This window comes from Sardina pilchardus, chromosome 18 (genome assembly GCF_963854185.1).
Source record: "Sardina pilchardus chromosome 18, fSarPil1.1, whole genome shotgun sequence".
Taxonomy (NCBI): domain Eukaryota; kingdom Metazoa; phylum Chordata; class Actinopteri; order Clupeiformes; family Clupeidae; genus Sardina; species Sardina pilchardus.
The window spans coordinates 17,002,548-17,021,901 of record NC_085011.1 but is presented as its reverse complement, the minus strand read 5'-3'; the positions used below and the strand labels follow the sequence as shown (position 1 = coordinate 17,021,901).

Sequence of the window (19,354 nt, the reverse complement as noted above, 5' to 3'; positions counted from 1 at the left end):
GCCCGCTTCAGATCTGCTTGCCACTGCTTTTTTTGGCACCAGATGCAAATTCCAGGTCATCTGTAACGAGGGCATGGTACAAAAAAAAAATCCTATTTAATACACTTCAGCTGTTCATTTTGCCTTTGAGATGACATTACAATGAAAATGATTGGCCTGGCATGACTTTTTAATGTGATTGTGGTATTTGCATATGCATGTGCGGGTGTACAGTATATCACGGCCCCTTATAGCGTATCTGAAGAGAGAGCCAGGGCTATGGACAGGAGCTGGGCTTGGTGAGATGGACTGGTGGTCACTGGTGCGTTGCAGTCCCCCATGGTGGTGCCCTGCACTTTCATCCAGTCAGCCTTCGTACCAGACAGCCAGACATCCACCCAGCCAGCCACCCAGCCACCCAGCCAGCGCTCCCGGCTGGCCCCAGTGCTGTGATTTAAAAGCCTGGCTGGTGTGCTGACTTATGGCCCTCGCGGCTCCATCTCGCGCGCCCCACCTCCTCATCCGCCCTAAATCTCTCCAGCTTGAAGACGCTGATATCGAATGAAAAGGTGAGGAGATTAATTTTCTCTGATTTAATCACGGGCCAGTAAATTGACCCGGGAGGGTGAGATGAGAACCAACCCCACCCACCCCCACCCACCCACACCCACCCAACCCCCACCTTGTGGACCACAGTGTAATCCCACAGCTCCTATACAGGACCAGTGGGTGGAGTGGGTGTTGGCTACGTTGAGCCTAGACTCTACGTGGCGCTGGCATAGCTTGTATTAGTCACGCTTCTCCATTTTTCTCCATCTCCTGTTGATGTTTTTCAGCTGCTCTCACAGCTATTCTTCCCCTCAAAAGTCATCGTCAGGCTGAACAATCCCCAGTTCTGAATAATGTCATCACAGGTGGGCTATTCAGAGTCCTCCATTGTCCTCTGCCAGGAGAAGCTCCTATGACTAACGTTAGTCACTATTAACCATTTCCTCGTAGCCTGCTGTTGTCGAAGATGTCATTATGGTGAGATGTATAGAGTGCATGCAATCTGTTCCACACCTGCCTATGCTAGCTAAATTGACAGTGCTATATTTGTGAGGTGCGAGCAAACACAATTACTCCCTAATTTCCTTTTGCATAATCTGGATGTATTTAATTTCCGAACGTCCCAGGGACAAGCGGTAAAGGGAACTCCTAGGACGCCATCTGTCATGAACATGGGTTCCGCGGCCATTGCTTGTTGACAAACATCGCCCGCTGTGATGTGCATTACGCTCTCTGGCCTGCAGGGGTCAGGGTGTCCACGCATGACACAAGACGTCTCGTTTAAAAGCCGTCCGTTGTCGTCGGCACTGCATTGAGCTCAGGAGTAGAGGGAACTGTGTGTGTGTGTGTGTGTGTGTGAGTGTGTATGTGTGTGTGTGTGGTGCCTCATAACGTCAGTGTGCACTCGCCACATATGAAGAGCTGTAACTAACACACACACAGTAGGTGCTGTATTTATCACCAAGGCTAGGCTAGTGGCAGCTATTTTTCGCCACGAGATCGCGAGAGCCGGAAAACCATCTGAGAGTCGCTCAAGTGCTGTAGAGCTCATTGAAGTTCATAGAGCTCCCGTCGTTGATGGCCTTGCGTTGGTGGAGCACACAGGAGTCTCTCATCATCTTTATCATTTAATGCCACAATGCTGCCATTACTGGTGCAGAGCTCAAGGTTGTCTTCGCAGGTTGCAGACAGATGACAGCAGACAGTTAAGTGTACTCTCTCTCTGTGTGTGTGTGTTCAACACATCTAATTGTTGGTCACAAGCTTCTCGCACATCAAAAACAGACCTCCAATACTGGCAGAGCAAAGCCCCGAAGCCTTACACATATCTCGACTCAAGGAGCTGTGGAGGGAAAGGCCATGTATTATTCACACCCGGCCCAATCCCCCTACAAACCACACACACACACACACACACACACACACACACACACACACACACACACACATACACTCTGCCAAGCAGCTTGGGGAACAAAGACAAGCCTTGTGTGTGTGTGTGTGTGTGTGTGTGTGTGTGTGTGTGTGTGTGTGTGTGTGTGTGTGTGTGTGTGTGTGTGTGTGTGTGTGTGTGTGTGTGTGTGTGTGTCTATTTCACCCCACCGGCACCCCAGCTCCTCTCCGCTGCCCCCCACCCCCACCCAGCAGAATCCATCTCTCAGCTAACAGCTCCTCTCTCTGCTTCACCTCGTACCCATCAGTGCATCTCTACCTGCCCTCCTTTTCTCACACTCCTGAGTCTGTCTCTGCGCGTGTGTGTGTGTGTGTGTGTGTGTGCGTGTGTGTGCGTACGTGTGTGATCATTCTCTCCTACCCCGGAGTCTTATTCTTTTGACCGTGTGGGAGAACACACCTGTTTCCCCTCTGCCTTTTTTTTTCTCTCTCCCTCTCTCTCCATCCCCCACTCCTCCTCTCCTCCTCCTCCCCCTCTCTCTCTCTCTCTCTCTCTCTCTTGGCTGGGCGACTGAAGGGCAGGGCGAGTGGCCCGCTAGGGGGATGCGGGACAGGTTCTCCTTTTATGAGAAGTGCTTGGTATTCAGAACATGGCTCTGGCCCTAAGAGCCCCATGATTCATTGCAAGGGGCGACATTGCTCATAGCACTGATCCACAGTCCCCACTAATAATAGACCAGCCTGCATTCGTCTCCCAAGTGACTCCCCCTCCACGCTACACGCACAGCTCAAGAAAAAAGCTAGCAAAGTTACTTTTCTCTAAATCACCCCCCCCCCCCCCCCCCACACACACACACACGATTATGAGACAAAGAGGGGGGAGTGGATCTCTAGATACGTCTGCAGGAGAAATCTCTGTTTTTTTCCCCCTCCGGTTTAAGAGGTTGTAATTGAACAGAAAGCCGTACTTGTTTCATGATGATAGCAGCAGACATAAAAAAGAGTGGATGTGCCCCTTAATGCTTTGTGTTTGTGAGTGACTGTGTGTATATCAGAAATTGTAAGTGTGTGTGTGTGTGTGTGTTTGCTTGCCCATGTTGCCAGGAGAGAGAGGGGGGGGGGGGGGGGGTGTAGAGAGTGCCAGCCTATTTTTTTTTTCTCAGTCCGTATTGATTTGCCACTGTGCAGGTATTGAGGACGGCCCTGGTTTTTAATTAAGGTTCAGACGTCTCATATTGTGCCTGCTAGGAAGCCGCCCGTCTGGGGCTCAGAAGAGGCGCCGAGTCCCAACGTCTATTTGTTTTTATTTATTTGTAGTTAGTTACTGTAGGTGCTCTCGCCTCTCGTCTGCGTTCCTCAAAGCAGGCCAGAAGAAATGGCTATTGATGAGCGCGAGGCTATTTAGGAAAACATCTTGATTTATGCCACTTAAAAAGTCGTGCCACGGGGTCCCTGGTGGATGGTGCTTATTTATTCCTGTCCTGGCCGCCTATGGGGGCACCAGTGCTCTCTCTCTCTCTCGCAGGCTGCAGGATGTCTGCAGTCCCTGCCTGTGCTCTGGTGCCTCTTTCTGTCACATGGGGGCACTGTTCGGCTTCAGATACAAACACAGTGCTCTCTTCTCTCCACTCGCACACACACACACACACACGCACATGCTGACACGCACGCACACACACACACACACAGACACACGCACACACACACACACACACACAACCAGTTCTACCTCCTAGCTGCAGCCGAGCTCAAAATGGTCGCTGCTCACCACCGGCACACACTTCCAGCACACCCACACACACACACACTTCCAACACACACTCTTACACACTCACACATACACTGTCACACTCACACGTACACACATGCATGCGCGCAGCACTGCTCCAGATGACATCAGTTAAAGGGCTCTTTTTTTATGTAAGAGGCCACCCTGGAGGCCAGCCTCTGTAATGTCATTTGTTGTGTGTGTGTGTGTGTGTGTGTGTATGCCGTCCCTGTGCATTTATGGACATATGTCACTGTTGGGGGGTGTGTGTGTGAGTGTGTGAGTGTGTGAGTGTGTGAGTGTGTGAGTGTGTGAGTGTGTGAGTGTGTAAGTGTGTGAGTGTGTGTGAGTGTGTGTGTGTGTGTGTGTGTGTGTGTGTGTGTGTGTGTGTGTGTGTGTGTGTGTGTGAGTGTGTGTGTGTGTGTGTGTGTGTGTGTGTCCGGAGGGCAGGGGGGTGGGTGGAGGAGGGAGGAGGTGAGAGAAGAATGGTGTCAGTGGGTGTGCATGCATTACATGGGCATGTAAGGCCAGAGCTGATGACTGCTTGCCGTGTGTAATGACTCTTTGATGTATCCTCTCTCTCTCCCTCTCCCTCTCCCTCTCTCTCTACGTATCTCTGTCCATCTCTGTATCTCTCCCTCCCACTCTTTCTCTCTATCTCTCTCTCTCTCATTCTCTCTCTCCCTACTCTCTCTCTCTCTCTCTCTCTCTCTCTCATTCCCTACTCTCTCTCTCTCATTCTCTCTCTCCCTACTCTCTCTCTATATATATATCTCTCTCCCTCCTCTCTCCCTCCTCTCTCTCTCTCTCTCTCTCTCTCTCTCTCTCTCTCCCTACTCCCTCTCTGTCCCTCTCTCGCAGGCATACGGCATGTCGGTGCTCCCGCTCAACCTCATCAAAGGCACGCGCAGCATCGTGTACGAGCGGCTGGAGAACACGGAGGACATCGAGGACATCGAGCAGCAAATCGAGAAGCTTAAGTCCAAGGTCTCGACCCTCATTTCCCAGATCACCCTCTGATCACTTTGCCCCTCAGTGATTCCGTTGCTGATATCTTGTTAACGCCATTAGCCAAACTGCAGGCTACGCATCACCTTAGCCGTGGGTTGGCATTTTCTGCTCGTTGGTCAGTAGGTTGCTGCCATCCCATGTCCGAAATCGACATTTATCACTCTAGAATCTTCCGTCCAGCCACTATTAAGATGGCCGCTTCAGCGGCCCTTATTAAATGTGTGAACATGTTCGAAACATCTGGTCCTCTAGCAGGTGGCTACCTTTGATCTCCTCCCTTTTTTTCCCTCTTCTCTCATCCCTCCATCCCTCCTTCTCCCTTCTCTTCATCCCTCCTTCCCCCTTCTCTCCATCCCTCCATCCCTTCATCTCTTCATCCCTCCATCCCTGCAGTGTGAGGATGGTCGGCCGCTGGCGACGCGTGAGCGGAGGAACCTGCAGGATCTGGAGGCCAAGCTGCAGGTGCTCCAACGCCGCAGCCGCCACCTGGAGGTGGCCGAGCGCAACTGCTGCACCAAGGTCGGCAGCGCCCTGCGCCCAATCAAGGTCAGTGCCAAGCCAGCCAGTCAGCCCGCCCGCTCACTTGCCCACCGTCACCACCACCACCACCACCACGCCACATGACGCAGCTCAGCGCCAACGCATCCATCACCAACGTCACGGGCCCGCCGACCGACCGACCGACCGACCGACACAGAGCGAGCGAGGCTTTTCTCTCTTCGCTCCTCGTTCATGCTTTAAACCCAGCAGGTCCTCCAGGCTTTACCTATGATTCGCTCGCCTTTTTTTTTTTTTTTTTTTTTTCTGACGGTGGTTTCAGCGAGAGAAAGAGAGAGTGAGTGAGCGAGAGAGAGAGTGAGCCCTTGTAGTCTGAAAGCTGTGAGCAAGAGTTTCGTCAGGTTCGCAGAGCCCCTGGCACAATGTCAAGAGAAAGTTAAACGCAACACATTACACTGTGTGATTCGGAGGGGGAAAAACAGAGCCTCTCCTAGCATGTTTCACAGGGACAGGCGCTCTCGCTTGATACTTGAAGGTTTATTTTCTTCCCCCTCTCTGTCTCTCTCTCTCTCTCTCTCCCTCTCTCTCTCTCTCTCCCCCTCTCTATCACTCAGATGTTGGCCCCAGATGAATGTTGTTGTTGCCCCCCTATCTCCCTCTGTCTGTGTGGTTGAAAAGGAGACCCCACCTCTCTTGTTTCTCGTTGCTGTTTATTGTTTGGTGATGGTGCTGGTGATGGTGATGAAGCCCCTCTCCTGCAGGAGCGCGCACACACACACACACACACACACACACACACACCAGCTCTCTCGCTGGGTAGCTGCTCTCTGAGGCCCCAGCAGCAGCAGATGCCCTGGCTGCAGGCCTTTGGCTGGGAGCTCACAGCTGCTCGTCAGGTGCTGCAGCCATCAGAGCAGCCATCAAGGGCTAGCGCTGGGTTTCAGCTCTTGTTTCCTCCGGCGCCATGTCTTTGATCAGGACTGGACTGCCAAAATTGCCCCCAATGACTGGTGCTGGAGTGCCATGTTGACTGGAGAACTCGGATTTAGAAAACTGACAAATTGCACTTAGCAGGAGCTGCACTGAGAGAAAATATCCTTTGGAGAGCCTTACTTAATGCGCAAACAAACACACACACTGATACACACACACACACACACACACACACACACACACACACACACACATGCACGGAGGCACAAACATGTATTCTCTCAGCCTTCATCAAAGCAATCACTTACACACTTGCTCACACCCACACACACACACACACACACACACACACACACACACACACACTTGACAATCATTCAGTGGTGTGGGGCATTGGGCACTTCCTCCAGTGGAGTGACACGCCATCATGGCGGCCCTCGCATCAGGGAATATCCTGGTCAATCAAGTGCAGATTGTGGCAGCACTCCGGCGCCCGCCGATCATGTTTACGGGCCTGAAATGGCTGCCTTGATAGCAGCACTCACTCACCACACAGCATCCCGGACCCACACTGATGAGAGGAGAGAGGGAGGGACGGAGGGAGGGAGGGAGGGAGGGAGGGAGGGAGTGTGCAGGCTAGCCCAGAGTACAGGCCCATCAGGCCCCCACTGCCACCAGCACCACCAGCACCACCACCCCTCCTCCCAATGGACCTGATTGCTCCAGAACCCCCCTCCCTTCCCATCCTCAGAGGAAGTTCTTTCTTTCTTTCTTTCTTTCTTTCTTTCTTTCTATCAGTTTTCTTTTTTCCTTTTCTTTCTTTCTTTCTGTCTTTCATCTTTCTTTCTTTCTTTCATCTTTCTGTCTTTCTTTCTTTCTTTCTTTCATCTTTCTGTCTTTCTTTCTTTCTTTCATCTTTCTATCTTTCTTTCTTCCCTCTTTCTCAATCTGACTTGATTAAGCTTTGATAGGCTTTTAATTGTCTTAACTAGTGCATACAATTTGAATCTAAAAATATTTTGTTGGGGGTAGACCCCCCTCCCCCCTGCAGGTGATGTTAGCCTCCTGTCGGTATTGCTCCAACCGAGATCAAAAGGCTCCCTTAGCAGGGTCCTCCCTGTGAAAGGTTGATTGAACTGACTTTGTGTCTCTGAGACATGTCAAGCGACAAGCCATGCTTGAACAAAGATGACGTGACTGACGTTTTTATTTTTCTCCCTTTTTCCATCGCTCCTCCAGTCCATCTTTGAGTGCTTCTCGTCACAGGCCCCACGTTTGTGGCTTAGCCGCCAGTGCTTCTCTCTTTCAGCCCACAGTCGTTTGAAGCCTTTTTAAATATTGACAGCTATTGACACGAAAGAGACAGACATCTCACTTAGCTGGAAGACTTTTGACTGCTGATGGAAGCCATGTAGACGAGAGGTTTGGCCGGTTTGGGTTTGTTTTTGTGTAAAAAAACTGTTTTGATTTAATGGTAGAAATCCAAACGCCTTGTTTTTAATTAGAGTGCTCAATTCAAACCGGGATACACTTTCTCTGAGTCCCAGCAGTCCTCGTAGGCGCGTGGCTGTTTTATTCAGCTGGTGTTGTAGCAGAGACGGTGAGCGGTCCCCAAACACACATTTGGTCTTTGTCTTATTCTGCCAGCACTAATTACTCCTGTCAAAGCATCTGTGGACACTTAGGAGTGGGGTTTGTGTTATTGCCCCTCACCACAGAATCAATGTTGTGGGTCAAGGACCCCTCGTCATATCCACCCCCTCTCTCACACACACACACACACACACACACACACACACACACACACACACACACACACACACACTCTTCCCTCAGGCTGACAGGAGCGAATCCTCACCTCTCCTCTCCTTTTGCCCTCTCTTCTCTTCTCTTCTCTTCTCTTCTCCTCTCCTCTCCTCTCCACTCTCCTCACTCCCCCTTTCCTCTCCTCACCTCACCTCTCCTTTCCCCCTCTTCTCTTCCCCTCTCCTCTCCTCCAAAGCACCACACTGACCTTGGCAGAAAGCATTTAAAGCATGTTGACATGCAACACCGCGCCAAGCTGCAAACAAGCCTGTCAGGGGAGCCTGATGTGAGAGAGAGAGAGAGAGAGAGAGAGAGAGCGAGGGATAGAGAGAGAGAGAGAGAGAGAGAGAGAGGAGAAAGAGAGAGCGAGGACGGCCTCAGCATCACACCGGTGTTGTCGCCTCCTCCTCCTCCTCCTCCCCGCACGCTCCCCTGCTCCACTCGCTTGTGTGCGAGGGCTTGAATTCCCTGTTAGCGGGTCAAGGGAGATGTTTGACAGAGTGTACACATGGCACCACAGTCATTTAGATGACAAATACAGCACAGGGCTGCCATCTAACCCTCCCCACCGCGCAGAGCAGAGCAGAGCGCAGGAGAGGAGAGGAGAGGAGAAGAGTGGGGAGGAGAGGAGAGGAGAGGAGCGCTGACACGGGCAGCTCCTCTACAAGTGGAGGCCTCCGCTTTAGTGGATGGAGGCTGCAGGAGTGGACTTGTCTGAGCTGGGCTGAGCTGAGATGAGCTGCACTGCTAAATGGGGCGCCCTGCTGCTCTGGGCATCCATGTGGTTTTGTTGCTCAAACGGTCACTTTGCTTGAAGATGTCAGGTTGTCATCACACACACACACACACACGCACACACACATTCACACACACATTCACACACACACACACACACACACACACACACACACATGCACTTAAAAAACATACCTATAGCTCACAGCTAACACCTTTTTAACTTTGTAATTCATTGTAGTTGTAGACATCTGTCGGTCAGGTTTTTTTGTGGGTCTGTCCCGCATTTGACTTTAGCTCTCCTTGTTTTCAGTGGCTGCTTTAGTGTTTGTCCAGCTGTAGCACAACTCTGAGTGGCCTCTCTCTCTCTCTCTGTCTCTCTCTCTCTCTCTCTCTCTCTCTCTCTCTCTCTCTCTATCTCTGTCTCTGTCTCTCTCTCTCTCTCTCTCTCTGTCTCTCTCTCCCCCTCTCTCTCTCTCCCCCTCTCTCTCTCTGTCTCGCTCTCTCTGCTGTCACCTTTGGCAGTGGGGTGAGAGTGGATGGGGACCGGCCATATGGCCATGCGCTGATGTGACCTTTAGGTTAAGCACGATGGACCAGAGGGGACTTAGTAGGGACATGTTGTTGCCCCCCCACCCCCAACACACACACACACACACACACACACACACACACACTCACATTTACACATGCAGCAGCCATACACACACTCTTCACCCTGAAGTCACATTAACTCACAATGCAATGCTTAATCCCCTCTCAGACACTTCCACACATGTAGACAGGCTCGCTGGTGCATTAGCGTGCTGATGTGTGTGTGTGTGTGTGTGTGTGTCTGTCTCCGTGCTACAGATTTTGCTGGGAGTTTTCTTCATCCTGGTGGCACTGCTGTTTGCTGTGGCGCTGTTCATTTCTAAGTAAGTACTTTTAAATGTCACATAGCACTGCTGGGGTCATTGCACAGTCCCCCCATCTCTCCACCCTCCTCTCTCTCTATCCTCTCTCTCTCTCCATCCTCCTCTCTCTCCATTCTGTTTTCTCTCTATCCACCTCTCCCTCCATCCACCTCTCTGTCCCTTGTTCTCCCTGGTCCTCCTGCTCCCCTGAGGGTAAGAGAAAGAAATGTGTTCAAATGCACCACCTTTTCAGCCACAGCTCCTCTATTTCCTCTCCTTCCTTCCTCCCCTTCCGAGGGCCGGACAAATGAGTGGAGTGGCGCAGAGAGCGATGCTGACCCCAGGAGACGCTTGGAACTCTGGGATAGATAGAAGGGACAGGGAGGACCAGGGGAGGACCAGGGAGGGGCGGGTGGGGTGGGGTGGGGTGTTGGGCTCTGTCACTTTCATTATGAGAGGGAAACCACACAGCACTGTTTGCAGTTATTCAGCTGATAATGTGACATCTGTAAAGCCAAGCTAACTCTGTTTTCTTGTCCTTCATTTGTGTGTGTGTGTGTGTGTGTGTGTGTGTGTGTGTGTGTGTGTGTGTGCATGTGTTTAGTTTGGATAAAGCTCTGCACTCTGCTGGAGTCAGCTCCGGGTTTGTGGTCTTCGGGACCAACCTGACCAACCCACTGAACGAGCTCCTGCTTGCACTGCAGCCGGTGAGTGTTGGCACCACATGCTCCTACAGTCCTGATGGAGCGCCACTCAACACGTGCTTGGGCTCCTATACTATAGCATTGTCCACTCTATAACACTGTCCACTCTATAGCAATCCTCCTATAGCAATATCCTCCTATAGCAATGTCCACCCCAGACGTGTTATCACCCATTCCCCAGCGCCTGGAATGAGTCATGATTGCATGTCCACTGTCACATTACCAGTAGCCTGATGACCAGCAATGAGAAGTATTAGCCATCTGATTTGAGGCACTCTTCTGAGAGATGCCCACTGCGGAAGGGCACGCAATGAGAATTATTGCCCACTTCTGCTGAGAGATTCACAATTATCCAAACCTAGTGTGAAAGATTAACCCCCCCCCCCCCCCCCCCCACACACACACACACACACACACATTCACACACACACACACACACACACACTCACACAAACACAAACACACACACACACACAAACGCACGCACATACAGTACTCAAACAAACAAACACACACACACACACACACACACACAAGCAAACACACACACATACACGCATACACGCACGCACATACTCACACCTTTTTTTACACCAGGCAGCAGAATTCCCTATCCTGGAAAGGTCAGTGTGTATTTTTGCTAATTTCGAAAATGCGCGTCAAGCCGGGGCAGAGTTATGGGCACGCAAGCGGCTGCCAAAGGAGCGGCAGGCATTAACATTTCTGAGAAGCAGCGACTGGAGCCAGAGACACTTCCGGAGAGAGAGGGGGTGTGTGGGGATGGGGGAGGGGAGAGAGAGAGAGAGGGAGAGAGGGAGCGAGGGAAGAGGAGAGCATCCGGGCAGGGCTGGTCAGGGGGGATAATTTCCAGCATGACTTTCAAATAGTTCCCCAAAGGACTCCCAGCATCCCTCGGAGGGTAAAAAATTACTCTCAAGCAAATTAGTTTGGGCTACTGCAGAATCACATAGAGGCATGTAATGATCAGCCAGTGCTACACACACACACCACATAAAGACACACACACACACACACACACACACACACACACACACACCATACACAAACCATACACACACACACACACACACACACACACACACACACACACACACACACACACACACACACCATACAAAAGCCATACACACACACACAAATACACACAAAATAGAAGCAGAAAATATTCCTGAGGGTAGTTGTCATTCTTCCATATTTTTTTTTTCCACCGTCCCTTTTTAATAAAACCGACGCTGCGAGAAACAGAAGCCGGCTTGTGAGGCGATCAAAAGGCCGAGGCGGCGGCGCAAATGAAAAAGGAAGACGTGAGCGTGTGATGGGCTTGATGTAGAGCACGGCTCCACACTAACAAGGGGTCAGAGGACTAAACGGCACGCTCCGCTCCCCTGCCCACATTGCTCACTTGCTATTCCGGACACAGCGGCCGGCGAGAGGAGGAGGGGGGGGGGGTAGTGTGTGTGTGTGTGTGGGGGGGGGGGGGGGGGGTGGCAGGCCAGTCCATTAAATGCATTCTTGTCTTGCATGTCCAGTCAATTACGTATTCATGACGGGCACCGGGCCTACTTCCTGTTCACAAAGACGAGGGGGGAGCGCCGGCGTCGGGGGGGTTTAAGCAGCGGCGTGGGCCGTGGCTCCCTCAGAAGAAACTGTGAGGTCTTGTTCTCGTTGGCCCTCCGACATTTTTTTTAATGCCTTACGTAGCCTGGCGTCGGGATTTTTTCCACACCCTTGTTCGCGGCAAGCACTTTCGGGAAAAAAAGGTGCGGGAAAAAAGATATGAAAACCCGGCCCCTCTTTTTGTGCTTCTTCTCATTGTTAGCGCGCTCTCCCATGAGCCTCCACAGGGCCCCTATGGATGGGCATCTCATCCATTACAGCACAGTGAATTATACAGAGAGCGGGAGAGAGGGAGAGAGGGAGGGAGAGAGGGAGAGAGAGAGAGAGAGAGTTGTCGTGGAGTGCGCTGGTGAAGGAGCCAGCTCTGCTCTGCTCTGCGCTGCTCTGCTCAACCCCTGGTCTCCATTGTTAAGGCTTCATGTTAACTCATGTTACAACCTGAGCATATCCCTCAGAGAGAGAGAGAGGGAGGGAGGGGGAGAGGGGGAGAGGGGGAGAGGAGGGGTGGGCAGGAGATAGAGGGATGGAGAGAGAGAGGGATGGAGAGAGAGAGAGAGGAGTAGGCTGCTGAGGCGGGGGCTTGGGGCTGGGGCTGCTGGGAGAGCCCAGGCTAATCTGACTGTCAGCGGAAACGGCTCCAAAACCCCCTCAGGATAGAGGGATGACCAGCTGCTGAGGGAGAGGAGCACAGCCAGGCTCTCTCTCTCTCTCTCTCTCTCTCTCTCTCTCACTCTCTCACTCTCTACCTCTACTCCCCTCTCTCTCTACCCTCCCCTTCCTGTCCTCTAGCTCTCATTCTCTTTCTCTCTATCCCCTCTCCTCTGCCCTCTGCTCTCTGATGATGTGTGGAGGCTGGGAAGGTGTGAGGGGGCTGTTACTGTGCGTAGTTACTGATGAGGGCTGTATATTAGGGGTAGGGGTGTCATTAAAGGTGTGTTTGTGTGTGTGTGTGTGTGTGTGTGTGGGAGGATGTGGTGGGAAGAATGTGGTAAGCCCTGCGACTGAGGCTTTTGGCTCGGAGATCATGCTGATATATCTCTGTGAGAAGGTGTGATGGCTGAATAAAGACGTTTTAAACCTCTTCTGTCTCTCTCTCTCTGTTCCCCCTCTTCTCTCTCTCTCTCTCTCTCTCTGTTCCCCCTCTTCTGTCTCTTGTCTGTCTCAGGTGTTCCCTCTGGATTACGTTTTGATCACCATCATCACCATGTACTTTGTCTTCACCTCCATGGCGGGCATCCGCAACATGGGCATCTGGTTCTTCTGGGTCCGGGTAAGACTCCTCTCTCCTCTCCTCTCCTCTCTCCTCCTCTCCTCTCCTCTCCTCACCTCTCCCCTCTGCAATCTCCCAGCGTTAGCGCCATGCTAATCTGCCCGCCCTGCTAGAGCGCCAGACAGACACCCTAATTGAAAATGGCCTCTGTGTGTAGAGGTGAAGTATTTTTATCTCTCCGCTTCTCTGAATATGGCTAGACAGGCATGAAGAGCTTCTGTGTTTTTTCTTCTGTTCCTTTTCTCCCCCTGTCCTCTCTCTCTCTATCTCTTTTTCTCTCTCTCTCTTTCTCCCTCTCTCTCCCTCTCTCCCTCTCTCTCTCGTTCCCCTGTCTCTCCCTCTCTCCCCCTCTCTCTCTCCTCTGCTCCTTCTCTCTGTGGCCTGTGTAACTATGTTGTTCCCTGTGACAGCTGTACAAGATCCGTCCGCGGCGGACGCGGCCCCAGGCGCTGCTCTTCCTCTGCATGATCCTGCTGCTGATTGTGCTGCACACCAGCTACATGATCTACAGCCTGGCGCCGCAGTACGTCATGTACGGCAGCCAGAAGTACCTGCTGCAGGTGAGGAGCGGAGCCGAGGACTCCCACGGGCACGCACACACACACACACACACACACACACACACACACACACACACACACACACACACACACACACATCCGCACACACACGCACACACACGCACACACACACACGCACACAATGACCTCGAAGCACGTATTTACGCTTACACACACACACACACACACACACACACACACACACACACACACACACACACTTATACACACATTTGCACACATACATTCAATGATCTTTTGTGTGTGGGAGCATTCTCTCTCCCACTCTCAATCACACACTCACACACACACATTTGACCAGTGGGAATGATAGATGACATCTTCTTTGTTGAAGAAAAAGAGACATCTTATCTGTTAGGGCATAGGAGGTAGCCTGTGTGTGTGTGTGTGTGTGTGTGTGTGTGTGTGTGTGTGTGTGTGTGTGTGTGTGTGTGCGCGTGTACGCGCGTGTGTGCGTGTTCGGTGTGTGCGTGTGTGCGTGTGCGTGTGAGTGATTGTGTACGTGGGGGTATATGTGCCGGTATGTAATGGTGCTTCATGTTAGTGTGCGCCCTGCTGGAATAGAAACCTGTCCAAAATCAAGGCCATGTTCTTGTCCAGGAGAACTCCCACCTGTGGAGAGTGTGTGGTGGAGGAAGCCCATTTGCTGGCCAGGTTCATGTGCTTTATCCTCAGTGCCTCTGTGCATTTAACAGCGCCTGTCCAGTCCTGTCCAGGCCTGTCCAGACAGGGAGATGTTCCAGCTGCACACACAGGTGTTACAGTATAGCTGGACAAAACGCCTTCTCCACAAACCAGCCCTCACAAATGGTGCCTGGTGGTAAACATGAAACATATATATATATATATATATATATATATATATATATATATATGTATATATATATATATATATATATATGTATATATATATATATATATATATAGGGAGGAAGCCGAGGCACAAACTGCAGCATCCCAAACACACATGTGGGTCCAGGTATCCACGGAGACGACGGCCTAATTCCGGCCATTTGCTGAGCCTGCGTAACCCCCGAAAATATACTTCTGACTAAAAACATCCTCCTCAGTCCCACTGAAGCACGGGCGCCAGAGTCGGCCTCTCGTCTCCCAACATCCTGCTCTCTGTTTTTCTCCCCGCCGCTCTCCCCTGGTCCTCCTTTGTGCCATCAGGCCCATTATGTGAGCACTGGGCGGCTCGAGACTCTCCGGCGCAGACGGGCCGCAATTTGGACTTCCCCACCGCCTCTCCCCCCCCCCCCCCCCCCTCTCTCTCCAGACACTCACTAAGAGGCAAGGCCAGTCACACAATGGCTGCCTGAGGAAGGCAAGAAGCAGCGGAGGAAAAGAAAAACAAGAGAGGGAGAGAGGGAGAGTGAGAGAGGAGGGGAAAGGAGAAGAGACGGAGAGAAGACGGGGGGGTTGGGGTGGAGAAAAAAAGTCATGATTGGCTCGTTGCTGTAACTGGCCCCCCACTGTCTTGAGTAAACATCCCAGTGGGTGGCTCAGCTGACCAATTAGGCCAGACCATAGCCGCTCTCCGCTGCGTCCTTCATTACTACAGCTAGCTGAATTAAATCAGGATATATACAGCAGCAGTTCCCCCCTATACAATAACACCCCCCCCCCCCCCCCCCACCCCACCCCCTGTGCTTATTTGACATCTGCCAGCTTTGTGGGGTGCGTATGGCGGTGCGGCGTGGCGCAGCATTGACGTCCACATTAGCTCTGCGCCCGGCTTCCTCTGCCTTGTTTGTCCATGCTGCTGCTGCTGCCGCCGCCTCCTCCTCCTCCTCCTCCTCCTCCTCCTCTCTTCTACCCCCCCACCCTCCGGGCTGTCATTCATTCGTGCCATCCTCCTCCCGACTCCATCGGCGGGAGCCTGCAGACGAGCACACACACACACACACACACACACACACACACACACACACACACACATGGCTTATTAGGCCGCTGTTGTCTCCCCGCCCGAGACCTCACAGCGCTGCAATTAGGGAAGCGACACACACAGGAGTGTGAGCATAAGCACATCAGATAGATAGCAGGCAAACAATGAATGGATCCCTATCGCCCCCCCCCCACACACACAAACCCCCCCTCCCCCCTCCCCCCACGCTTCACGCCCATTATTTTTAGTAACAAGACTACACGCACAACAAGTTATGTGCATCTCGATCAATTGAGGATGAGTATAGAGGCCAGGGTGCCCCAGAGGGATATTCTGTTGTGTTGTGTGTGTGTGTGTGTGTGTGTGTGTGTGTGTGTGTGTGTGTGTGTGTGTGTGGTGGATTGTGCGGGTGGGGGATTTTCTGTTCTAGAACAATCCTCTAAAGTGTCCCAATTTGTGGATGTCTATATCCCAGCCAAGTGAATGTTCCTGTTGTACAGTGGGAGTTTGTAAAAGAATGCCACACCAAGCAGTACACTGGCTGGAAATAGCCAGGTATAAGACCTCAGAAATTCATTAAGTGGTCATTCAGTGACTATCAAAATCATCATGATTAAGTTAGCAGAGGAAGAAATCATTATTTTTGATGAAAAATACCTGTGCCGGTTATTACATTTTTGCCACCATTTGTCAGTTAATCAGTTGGTCCAGTATTCATGTAGCAATTAGCGCTAGCTGTGAAAGACAAGAATGTTTTTTTTATCTGGTTGATCGAGTAGTGAGGGAACTTGTTCCGCGTTCAATGCAGATGTTTGTCAGGCATGATTGCCGCAGGTGCCAGTGGAGTTCCATGCAGTGCTGTCATGTACTAACAAGGTGTGCTGACTATTCACACAGCAGTGTGGGAAATATCCCTGGGATGGAAATTAATTTGACCTGCCTTTTAATTGCTTTTGGGTTGCCGCATATTCCCACGCAGTTATCCGGCTTTCACCACCAGGAACAGATAGCAGCTCAGTAGGGGGAGGGGCGTCGGAGACATACTTCTCTTAAGATTGTGGATTTTTTTTTTTTTTTCAATGAAAAAAACACCTGACTTTTTTTTATGACTTTGCCTGAGGAAGATCCCACTGGAGGATCGAAACGTTGCCTTTATGTATTAAAATAAAAAAGTGTAGTTTGGAGCTTATACCCAGTGTGCGGACCAATCAATCACGTTGTCTACCGCTTTTGTCTGGCACCTGGATTATTGTTTCTGTGGATGTGCGCACCTCAGCCAAACACCTTTTTTTATGACTTTCACATGAGCTTTTTTTTCTGTTCTGTCAGAGTCCACTGCCCACTCCTGGACCCTCGCCCCCTGGGAGCCAGAGCCGTCCAGTCCTGTCCCCAGGAAACGAGACCACACTCACCACCAAGATCTGCGACGCTGACGCCCCCGAGGGTAAGACCGTTTTCATTTGTCACCCCCCCCCCCCCCCCCCCCCCCACCCCCCTCTCTACGCCAAGAGGAGGCCAACGCGTGCCAGAACGCTGCGGTCGCGGTGGCTGCGCCGCGGTGGCTGCGCCGTGTCACCATGCCGACGTGTCAAGTCCACAGACGCCGCCGCCGCCGCGGTGTGAAACAGACTGACGGGAGATAGACAGCGAGAGACGGGGGGGCGAGGGGGAACGGCGTTTATCATGCACGCTCGAGCGCATAATCTCTCCCTGTATGTTGCATTATTTACCCAACAAATTAATATCAAGGACGTCCGTTTGCTCGCTCGGCACTCGCCAAGAAGTCTGCCGTCGACGGCAGTGTCAACAACTAACAGCGGCGCGCAAAGCAAAGCCACTCAAGCAAACACAAACTCCACAAAGTGTGTCGCCTCTCTCTCTCTCTCTCCCTCTCCCTCTCTCTCTCTCTCTCTCTCTCTCTCTCTCTCTCTCTGTTGGAGAGGCCTTATCGGTGTTATTTATTCATCCGCTTAATGTTGCGCTCTGGCAGCCGTCGAGGTGACGCAGGGAACGTCGCACATGTGGAACAGTGTAGGGAGCGAGGTTGTGGGAAGGGCAGCGAGTTCTGAAGCCTAATGAGGGATGACGTGTGGCGGAAAGACAGAGGCGCGAGGAAATATGCACACGCGTGCGTTCGTGTGTGTGCGTACGACAGTATTCAGAAGACCGAGAAGCTGACGCTGGACGCATGCTTTATGGGTATGGCATGATAAAAGATGGATTACTTTCTTTGGATATCATAAAGACATTTTAAAGATGGCATGATCTGATCACAAACGTGTCCTAGAGTAGAGTACCTGTTCTGTCACTTGTAGGCCTGATAGAGGAGTCCATTGGAGGGCGTGGGTGTTGTGGGAGGGATCTGAGCAGATTGGGGAGAGCTGAAGTCTTTAGCGCTAGACACAGAATCATTCCCACAAAATGGTAATTGGCGCACATGACGGAAGACAACCAACACTGTTTACATAATGAGTCCATGAATAATGGGTCTAGCTTAATGCAGTCTATTTATTTGTCTGATGGTATAGTGGCTACATTTCCATTTCAACAGCATGTCTCTGACTCTAAGACATCAAATATCAGATTGTTATATTATATTCTTTGATTACGTTCATCAGTTGTTCTTCGAGCACCCTATCAAGGTATTTCCTCTAGGTGTTCATTATCTAGGCTATATCAAGGATTTCACTCCTCAGCCAAATCGACTCCATATAGCAAATAGCACATAGTTTTAAAATAACATTTTGATTATTTTGATTTTGAACATTTCGATGATTAAGGAAAACATACCGGTAGTCACATAATGCAGACTGGAAATTGCATTTTGTTAGGGTCCTTAATCATAAAATCATAAATATATATTAGGATACTTGATGCTACAGCAATACAATATTGTGCCAAAAACTACTACAATAGTCTGATACTCGATATCTATCTCCCGCATTTATGACAAAGGTCATTGTTTAGACCACAGGAAGATGATGTTCTGGATAGGGTGATGTGAAAATGAGACTTTTTTGTCACTCTTTTTTGTCACTATGGTTGTGCAACTGAAAAGTGCTGAAAGCTGGTACTATGTCAAGAGAAGAAATGGGACGTGTGGTCACTATGTTCACTCGCCATAAAAGAAAAAGCCTTCAACCAAGTGTCTTTTTTCAGGTTCACTTTAGGGTTCACTTTGACTTTTATCGACAGAATCCTGATTGTACTGTTCATTCAGAACCACACAGAGCCAGTCATAGGGTTGTCCGTGTTCATTTTATAGGTCTCTGTGACACAAACTATGCATCCATTCATCATAAAATAATTCAATTGCATGGTGCTCAAAAGCCATAGTCCATTAGGTTTTTGAAGCACCCATGGCAGGAATCACATCAGGCCTGCACTGCGTTGATGGTTTGAGTCTGTGTGTGTGTATTGTGCGACAGTGTGCAGTTATGCTTGTGTGTGTACTGTACCAGTCGACAAAGGAGGCCACATTTGCATGACTATAAAGTCCGTACGCTGTAATCCTGGCCTCTCCTAACAAAAGTGTCTCTGCTGGTCATCCAGTAGACGCGCCGTTTAAACCAGCGACGTTTTCGAGGGCCGGCCGGCGCCGTCTGCCAGACGACAAGGCGCTCTCCCGATGCGCTGGCGTGCGATTGGCTCCGCACCCATCTGCGGTCAGCGAGCTCATTGTGTCTCCGCCGTTCCGTACTCT

At 51.0% G+C, this 19,354-nt stretch overlaps 1 protein-coding gene across 1 annotated transcript in view; it reads left to right on the top strand.

Moving 5' to 3' along the window:
• lmbrd1 (LMBR1 domain containing 1) overlaps positions 1-19,354 on the top strand; it is an 88,839-nt gene that overhangs the window by 48,721 nt on the left and 20,764 nt on the right. Inside the window, exons 8-14 of the mRNA XM_062519783.1 lie at positions 4,550-4,675; positions 5,093-5,245; positions 9,524-9,588; positions 10,172-10,274; positions 13,075-13,179; positions 13,590-13,739; positions 16,981-17,095. Coding sequence (XP_062375767.1) covers positions 4,550-4,675; positions 5,093-5,245; positions 9,524-9,588; positions 10,172-10,274; positions 13,075-13,179; positions 13,590-13,739; positions 16,981-17,095 — 817 coding nt within the window. The remainder of the gene's footprint in view (positions 1-4,549; positions 4,676-5,092; positions 5,246-9,523; positions 9,589-10,171; positions 10,275-13,074; positions 13,180-13,589; positions 13,740-16,980; positions 17,096-19,354) is intronic.